At 37.5% G+C, this 9,743-nt stretch overlaps 2 protein-coding genes across 2 annotated transcripts in view; one reads left to right on the plus strand and one right to left on the minus strand.

The window, feature by feature from the left end:
- The window catches only part of LOC126210423 (chymotrypsin-like protease CTRL-1), a 142,316-nt gene extending 138,435 nt beyond the window's left edge, over positions 1–3,881 (plus strand). The window contains exon 8 of the mRNA XM_049939654.1: positions 3,706–3,881. Coding sequence (XP_049795611.1) covers positions 3,706–3,810 — 105 coding nt within the window. The 3' untranslated portion in view covers positions 3,811–3,881. The remainder of the gene's footprint in view (positions 1–3,705) is intronic.
- Positions 3,882–5,033: 1,152 nt separating this feature from the next.
- On the minus strand, positions 5,034–5,483 carry LOC126209897 (short coiled-coil protein B). Its single transcript, XM_049939019.1, has one exon. It carries the CDS (start codon positions 5,481–5,483, stop codon positions 5,034–5,036), a length of 450 nt encoding a protein of 149 aa, XP_049794976.1.
- Positions 5,484–9,743: the final 4,260 nt, after the last annotated feature.

Below are 9,743 nucleotides of genomic sequence, written 5' to 3' on the forward strand. Positions count from 1 at the left end.
TTCATTAGTTTAATGATGTGATAGTAGCTACTTAGAAATGGTAAATAGTTAATGCCAGAAATAACTAAGTAAAAACCACATGCAAATTTTACATCAACACACACTGCTGAATGGCAAAAAAGGAAATGAGGAGAATAAAAAATATCCTCTGGTAATGAACTGTACTCTACACTTTTGCACACATTTGTTCAGGTCATCCCAAGCAACACATTGCCATCTAAGGGTGACCATTACTATGCTCAACACTTTACAAGCACTTGAATGGGAAAATTGTTTTGTCCACATCAGTCAAAAAACTGCATTGCAGCTGAATGTTAATACATTCTGTCCACAGCTGAATGTTAATACGAGTCCTCAGATCTTCCAGGTCAACTGAACCTGCCGATAGCAGATGTTGCATTGTCCCAAGGTATAATGATGATACGATGTGTGATGTCATACATGTGCAGATAGGAGAACAGAATACTGATTAGATTAGAGATTAGATTAGATTAATACTTGTTCCATAGATCATGAATACGAGACTTCGTAATGATGTGGAATGTGTCAGGTTAATAAATGATGTCAGTACAGGATATTACATTACACAAAATATTGCATGACACTAATGTTTAAGTCCCCCCCCCCCCCCCCCCCCCTTAATTTATATCTAAAAATTCAGCCAATGAGTAGAAGGAGTTGCCATCTAGAAATTCTTTTAATTTATTTTTAAATGTTAGTTGGCTATCTGTCAGGCTTTTGATGCTCTTTGGTAGGTGACCAAAGATTTTTGTGGCAGCATAATTTACCCCTTTCTGTGCCAAAGTCAGATTTAACCCTGCATGGTGAAGATAATCCTTTCTCCTGGTGTTATAGCTATGCACACTGCTATTACTTTTGAACTGGGTTGGATTATTAACAACAAATTTCATAAGTGAATATATATACTGTGAGGATCCCTAGATCCTTAAATAGATGTTTGCAGGATGACCGTGGGTGGGCTCCAGCAATTATTCTGATTACACGTTTTTGTGCAATGAATACTTTTCTACTCAACGATGAATTACCCCAGAATATGATGCCATATGAAAGCAGTGAATGAAAGTAGGCATAGTAAGCTAATTTACCAAGATCCTTATCACCAAAATTTGCAATAACTCTAATAGCATACATAGCTGGCAGCTGTATACTGGACTTCCTTTATCTCATTCAACATCTACAGCTATAACCTACAAACCACTGTGAAATGCATGGCTCAGGATACATCCCACTGTACCAGTTATTAGGGTTTTTGTTCATTCCATTCACAAATGAAGTGTGCGAAGAATGATTGTTTAAACGCCTTCGTGTCTGGTGTAATTAATCTAATCTTGTCCTCATGATTCTTACAGGGGTGTTACATAGAGGGTTCTAGTTTATTCATAGAGTTATAACTTCAAACTGGTTCTTGAAACTTTGTAAGTAGGCTTTCTCAGGATAATTTACATCAATCTACAAGAGTCTACATGTTCATTTCTTCAGCATCTCTGTGTCACTCTCCCATGGGTCAAACAAACCTGTGACTATTTGCATTGCCCTTCCTTGTATACATTTAATATCCCCCGTTCGTCCTATTTGGTAGACACCCCAACACTTGAGCAGCATTCTAGGATGGGATGCACAACTGATTTTTAAGTGCTCTTCTTTGTAGACTGATTGTATTTCCTCATTATTCTAATAATAAACCAAAGTTTGCCACCTGCTTTACCCACAAGTGAGTCTATGTAATCATTCCATTTCACAACCCTACAAAGTGTTACACCAGGTATTTGTAAGAATTCACTGATTCCAACTGGAACTCAGATATTGTAGTCATAGGATACTATGGTTTTACGTTTTTCCAACCCTTGCTCCACTTTGAACTCATATCAAGATCTAACTGAATATTTATGCACCTTCTTTAGACAGCGAAATGGAAGTAGAGAAGCCTTCACACATTGTAATTTGCGAGATGCACCTGCAGAGCTCAATTGGAAGAATATTATCCAAGACTACATGAACTTGTGTTAGGGCAGAATTTACTTACTATGATAGTTTTTGCCTAAATATCATAGACAAAGTAACATGTGGTGAAATATATACATGAATTGTACTGAAGAAAGGCAATGTGTGTGAAAGAAAATGATAAAGCAAAATTCACGATATGATGACAAGCACATTATTTTTCTAATTTCTCCATTGGTAGGAGGCATTCTTCTGAAGATAGTGGTAGGACAGTGTGTCCCAAATATCAGTATTAAGCATCCTCTTCCATGTGCTGTACAATGGTTTGTCGAATATATATGCAGCTGTAGATTCAGTGTTCCAAGTAGAAAGTTCATCTTCAAATGGAGACAAAGCAGTGTGTGTTTAAGAACAACAAATGCCTTCAGAGATGTTTTGTTTACTGTAAAAACACTAATTCATTATATGTAGTGTGAATATGAGAATAAACTCAGACTAATGTATCTGGACATATAAAATGGTTACAGCAATTATCAAGTATATGTTGTCAAGATATGAGTGTACGATAGTGTCAGAATTCTTAACTGCACATTTATTACAAAACTTAGTAATAAACCATACTGGTTAATTACATCTGTCAGAATATGCACACTAATTAACAGTTTGCAATCGAAAAAAGTGAAGTAGTGGTGCAGAGGAAACTAACTTCTTTGATCATCATCTGCAAAACAATCTTAACAGTGGAACAGTCAAAACTGCAAGTAATAAAATTCAATACGATACCTTCTGGGGAGGGGGAACCAGTACTATCAATCACAAATTGCAGAGTTTTCATGCATCTGATCAAAGAATGCCTCATTACAACATAAAAACCTAACCACAAACCACAGAGCATAAAATGTCTAATCCTGAGGGCACTGCCTGCAAAACACTAATGTACTATATTAACCATGCACAGCATATACTTCGTACCAATCCATGTTTGTAGTTTCCATATTGGTTGCTGCATTGATGCGCCAGGAAACATAATAAACAGTAAAAAAAGTCCTGCTGTTACAAAATAAGACCCCATAGATACAGCATAAAATACTTACAGGTAGTGTTAGTCATGTTTTGGACACTGCTGCATTTTATTGTGACAAATGTGACATCAAAATACGCATCATCACAGCAACAATTCAGTATAATAGGCAACTGAAACTTAGTAGACTCCATGAAATATCAAATGATGGATGAAAACAGATACAACTTATACGACAACAACTGTGGTGGTAGGGTCGAGCGGGAATTAGGAATGCCTTTAATGACTGGAAAAAGTACTAAGTGTGCACTTATCTGTTAAAGTGGTGGTAGAAAAAATTTGCAGCTAACGCTAATATTTCAAAGATCTTGTGACATTCCTCTACATACCTACCTGATAACCACTGAACAAGATTAATGCACCTCCATTGTTAGTTGAATCTGATGATCTGTGGCCTGATCACAAAACTGTAATTTCCACAAACATTTTATATGTCAACAGTCCAAATATTTACACTCATCAGTTAATTAGACCTGCAGAATGTTATGGGCAATTCATAAACTATGACTGCTGGTGTGAATGCTTTTGGTATATATCATTTGTGTGGAGTTCCAGATTGAAAACTATTGGATTGTATTTTGATCCACATGATATACAACAAAGTAAATATGTCAACACACATAATATAGTGACTACACATTTAATGACTGCTGCTGTTGCAGGTTGGGATGGCATCATTTGGCTCAAACAAATGTGGGGCCGCAAACATTCCAAGTGTATACACAAACATACAGAAATATGCTGATTGGATTAAAAACAATATGTAACTTTATGGATGTCATACACATTTGGTAAAGATGGTGATTATAAGAACTGAAATAAAATATACCAATATAAATCTTGTGTTTATTGTGAAAATCCCTCTATAATTTTAACAAGTTAAATAATTATATCAGTAACTTAAACAGACTGCATTACTGTGTTGTTGTTATTTATCAAAACAGGATTGCAATATAATGCCAATTCCCATACAATTCGACAGAAGTGAGACTTTTGGAAGCAGTATTATGTGCAACGCAATCAGTTGAGGCTTTCTGCATTTCGAGCTACAGCCAACTCACAGTCCACACACTAAACTGCTGCTACAAAATAAATGTTTTATACACAAATGAAAAAAAGAAAATAATAAAACTGTCCAATGATGTAATGAGAGTAAATAAGTACACATTAAAATATAGGCTTTCGTACAGAAAGTTATGAAAGTATCTGACTTTCTAAATACTTTTTTCTAAATATTTCCTTTAAAACTGGTTTACAAGCAAAGAAACGTACAAGACACATGAAAAATTGTACATTTGTTTAAATTCAAATGTGGTGGTCAACAGAAAGTGATAAACAGGACATTTTCTGTGCAATGAAGCAAGTTTGGGTGTATACTTTCATATTTATTTTACTCTATTCAGATGTGTACATCTAACTCTGCATATCTCTATGTCTACGACAACATGTAAGTATATAATTTGTAATTAGAATCTTCATTATCACAAACATTATTCTCTCTGTGTCTGGAGGCATAAATCAGCTACACATTGCCACAGCTTAGTATAAAAGCAAACATTTACTTTGTTCAACTTCTTTCAATGCGCTGTCAAGTCTTGGATGAAATAAAATAAAGTTTGAAAGAAGTAATATTGACGCACATTTTCTTTGGTGTGAGAATAGATGCTTTGATGTGGAAAGACAATAATGCAATATTATTCAAATGACAATGTTTCTTAAAAGTATCTCAAGCAAAGCACAACAATAATTAAAATAAATATTGCACGCAGCACTGGTCCACATATCGCACAGAACTCAAATGATCAAATAGCACACAGGTTTATACAACCATGTGGGTGTGAATGCATCTTCATAATAGCAACTTGATTGTTACCCACAAATCTGGAGTTGGTAAACAGAAATAGCACAAAGCAATATACTTGAAACTGTGCGCACAAATATATAGATCAGTGGGTATAACAAGGAACGTTACAGGCGAAGCACCGATATCTTATTTTTTCTTGGTTTTAGGAGAGGTGGACTGAAACACACTTGATGCAGACATCAAATTCTCTATGTATTGGCCCAACACTTGGTTCTCTGAACGGAGCTTCAGATTTTCTTCCTTTACGCTATCAACACGCTGAGAGAGATCGTCTAGCGTGTTTTGCAACTCCAAAACTTGAGAAATTAGTCGTGCTTTCTCTTCTTGCTCATCTGGACTTATATCTGGATCCAGACTGTTCGGTCCTGGGCTGCTACTTCCGTTAGTAAAAGATGAAGGAATTGAATCCAAACTGCGACCTCGTACCATTGCATCTGAATTATGAGAAATATCCGCAGTTTCTGTGTCATCGGGTAAAACGGCTTGTGGATCGTCGTCAGCGAGTGGAATGTTATTCATTTCGTCTTGCATTTTTGTTAGTGGCGATTTAGCACTCAGTGGAGAAACACGGAGCATTCAAGTGCTGTTGCAAAACGATATTATGTGTTTAAACAACGGTAATAACTTGTGTTGTTTTAAATTCACTCAAGAGTAGAATATTTAAATAACATTCCTCTTTTGACAGATCAAACTTTACGCATGCACCATATTAGTCATACGTCAGTGGTATTATTAGCGAAAAGTTCAACGTGTTTGATAGTCAGAGATTTTATACAAGTTCAAAACAAACCTGATTTTTTTTTAGTATTTGTTTTCCTCTCAACACGAAGATAAGGTGTACAACTTGTAGACATATCTTGTATTATAAAATAAATTGATGAGCCATTGGCATTTATGTAGGCGTAAAGTACTTTCTTCAGTAAAATTTATACGGAAGTCGAAGACAGTACACTTTGGTGTTGATGACGTCATACTGTGCGCTCTACTTTTTCGCCATCGTTCATTGGTTGAATGATGTATGATCAGCAACAGGAATGCGCGCGTGTATGAACACAGGATAGAAACCTTCGAAATTATTAGTTATTTCATACATCTCCTCTGCATGAGACAAAACTTAAAGTCAGGTATTGTTTCAAAAACGTTGTGATGTCATTCAAAAATCTTTTCTTGTATGCTATGTCGTCACAGATTTGAAAGAGTAACTGATGCTCCAAATAATGTGTGTTATTGAAATCCAGTTCCATTACGAATCAACCACGAGGATGTATGTTTCATTTATGTTTTTTTCGTTTTTTTCATTTAGTCTATTGATATTCCGCAAAATACACAACTAGTGGGTCAAAATTACATAAAGATGATGCATACATTTAGGGCGCACAGCACTACTTTAACTAGCAACCTAATACAGGGGCTAGCTAAACACTCGCTGGTTCTCCCGCGTTTGCATAGTAATTACAACGGAAACAATTTTATAAACACGTATGTTAGGACTACTGAAAGATTATTGTATTAAAAGGTCTGTTTCTTCTTCTATGCAGTTCTGACAAAACTGTGTTGTCGTGGAGACTTAAATGCTTTCTTTACGTTAATTACGGTGAAAAGTTTAGTAGGTGTTGCAGTTTGCGAAGAAGCATGGACTTTTTCGGATGCCCTGGCCAATTTGGTAGCTGGAGTCTGGGCTTCTCCTAATCCTGCCTTTTGAGTTATTGTGGTGGTATTTCCATAGAAATTTTCATCCCATGGCACGTATTTCTCTATTTCTGTGCAACAAGTCAAATATCATTTTTCACAGATTTAGTTTTAATGTAACAAAATATTTTCATAAAAAATTTCATCCCCAATTTCTCCTCTTTAGGGGTTGAATTTCCAGAAACGCTAAAATACGAGTTTTTATATTTGTAAACGAGAAGCCAAATACAAAGTTTCGTAGATATAGCTTCAAAAACGCTTCCGTAATGAAATATTTGCGTGAAGCTTTCATCCCTTATTTCACCTCCTCAGGAGTTGTATTTCCAAAAACACTGAAACACCTTTTTTTTTTTTTTTTTTTACCGAGAAGTCAAATACCATTTTTCTTAGAGATAGCTTTAAAGATGGTTTAGTAGTTCTTCAATAACAACTTGAGAAATGTTCACCCACTGTATCACCCCCTTAGATGTTGAATTTCCGAAAACGCTAACACAGTTTTTTCTTTTCCTTTCTGACCGAGAAACCAAATACGGTATCAATCACAGTAGTTCTAGCAGAAAAATAGCCTTAGTAGCAACATTTTTTTCAAAAAACCTTGTAACCTCTATTTCCCTCTCTTACGAGTGGAATACTGAATAATCCCTTCTTAAATAATGCCTAGAGTATAAGATTAATTCCCTCTCCATATTTCAAGTTTCTATCCATAGCAGTTTGGGCTGAGTGGTGATGAGTCAGTGAATCAGTCAGGACTCTTTCATATACACACATCAAAAAAAGTTTTGCATACCCCGGTTCCCAGAACTCCTGAGGATAGACGTTGACTGTGGATATTGTATCACAGACACAGTCTCTTTGACTGTTCAGAGATGTCGCTAAACCCACCAAAAGATGTAAACAACCATGCATGAGCAACGCCTATTAGATGGAGGAGGTCCGACAGCCGATCAGTTCCAGTCATTCCACCAGGAAGGAGGTACACAGTTCATGTTGTCTCTAATTCAACCATGCCTAGCCGGCCATTACCATGGCTCAATCACGTCCGCATTATTACCTTTTGCCAGGAAGGGCTCTCAACAAGGGATGTGTCCAGGTGTCTCAGAGTGAACCAAAGCGAATGCTGTTCGGACATGGAGGAGATACAGACAGACAGGAACTGTTGATGACAAGCCTTGCTCAGGCCACCCAAGGGCTACTACTGCAGTGGATGGCCATTACGTATGGATTATGTCTTGGAGGAACCTTGACAGCAATGCCACAATGTTGAATAATGCTTTTTGTGCAGCCACAGGACGTCGTGTTACGACTCAAACTGTGGACAATAGGCTGCATGATGCGTAACTTCACTCCCGACGTCCGTAGCGAGGTCCATCTTTGCAACCACGACACCATGCAGCGCAGTACAGATGGGCCTGACAACATGTCGAATGGACCACTCAGGATTGACATCACATTTTCTTCACCAATGAGTGTCGCATATGCCTTCAACCAGGCAATAGTTGGAAACGTGTTTGGAGGCAACCCGGTCAGACTGAACGCCTTAGACACACTGCCCAGCGAGTGCAGCAAGATGGAGGTTCCCTGCTGTTTTGGGTTGGCATTTTGTGAGGCCGATGTATGCTGCTGGTGGTCATGGAATGCACCATAATGGCTATACGATACGTGAATACCATCCTCCAGCTGATAGTGCAACTGGTAGAAACTGACCTCAGTTTGGGTCCTGGAGAAATACAGCAACATTTGAGGGATTATGGAAGTGTCCGATTCCACCCGTCTGCATTGACCCATGACGTCATCAATATGGCGGAAATGGCTATTCTAAGTGTCTCCAATATGGCGCCAATGATGTCACTACATACACATGGCAACAAACACGAAAATACGTATAAATAAGACAATAACATCTCCCTCCTAAAGTACAATCAAACTAACGGGCAACTGCAGGAAACTAGGGGTTTTAGGGAGGTGACAAGCTAAATATAACAGTAAAAAAAAACACACCATGATCCCAAAACACACAAAATGACGAAAAAAAATTACAAAGTTTACAGGAATCAGACACTTACCTTGAACTATAGAGGTCAACCGCAGCTAACGATACCAAAACACCAACGCTTACAGCAAAAACTACAGAAATTGGAATCAGACATTTCCCTTGACCGCAGCTGACGATACCGAAACACCAATACCTACAAATAAAACTATGAAAATTAGAATTGGTCATTTCCCTTGATCTATATAGGTCAACAAAACCAAAATCACACACACACACACACACACACACACACGCGCGCGCGCGCGCGTGCAAGGAGAGGGTGCCATCAAACACAACAAGACGACACCTACAAACACAACTAACTCATAAACTCCGCGCCTTAATGATGTCACACACCATAACACCTTTATGCCATGGGTCAAAGCAGATGGGTGGAATCGGACGCTTACATTGACCCACATGTGAGGCAATACTTACTTTACAACACGTTTTAAAAGATAGGTTAAGGAATGGCAAACCTACTTTTATAGCTTTTGTAGCTTGGGAGAAAGGTTTTGACAGTGCTGACTGGAATACCCTCTTTGAAATTCTGAAGGTAGCAGAGGTAACACACAGGGAGCTAAAGGTTGTATGCAGCTCGTACACAAACCAGATGTGGTTGATGATGTGAGACACTATTGTACTCTATCCCTGATGTTATTCAATATGGACATTGGGTAAACAGTAAAGGAAACCAAAGAAAAATTTGGAGAAGGAATTAAAGTTCAGGGAAAATACATAAAATCATTGACATTTGCTGATGACATTGTAATTCGTCAGAGACAGCAAAGGACTTGGAAGAGCAGTTGAATGGGATGTACAGTGTCTTGAGAGGAAGATATAAAATGAACATTAAAAAAAGAAAAACCAGGTAATGGAATGTAGTTATGCGATGCTGAAGAATTAAATTAGGAACTGAGACGTTAAAAGTAGTAGATGAGTTTTGCTCTTTGGGCAGTAAAATATCTGATGATGAGGAAAGTAGGGAGGTTATAAAATGTAGACTGGCAATGGCTAGAAAAGCACTTCTGAAGAGAAATTTGTTAATATCGAATTTAGATTTAAAGGTTAGGAAGCCTTTTCTGAAGGTATCTATCTGTGTGAAAATGAAATGT

Source organism: Schistocerca nitens, chromosome 10, assembly GCF_023898315.1.
Source record: "Schistocerca nitens isolate TAMUIC-IGC-003100 chromosome 10, iqSchNite1.1, whole genome shotgun sequence".
Lineage (NCBI taxonomy): Eukaryota > Metazoa > Arthropoda > Insecta > Orthoptera > Acrididae > Schistocerca > Schistocerca nitens.

What these genes read in the sequence shown, in the direction of transcription:
- LOC126209897 (XM_049939019.1), bottom strand. Translation starts at nt 5,483, where the DNA reads ATGCTCCGTGTTTCTCCACTGAGTGCTAAATCGCCACTAACAAAAATG.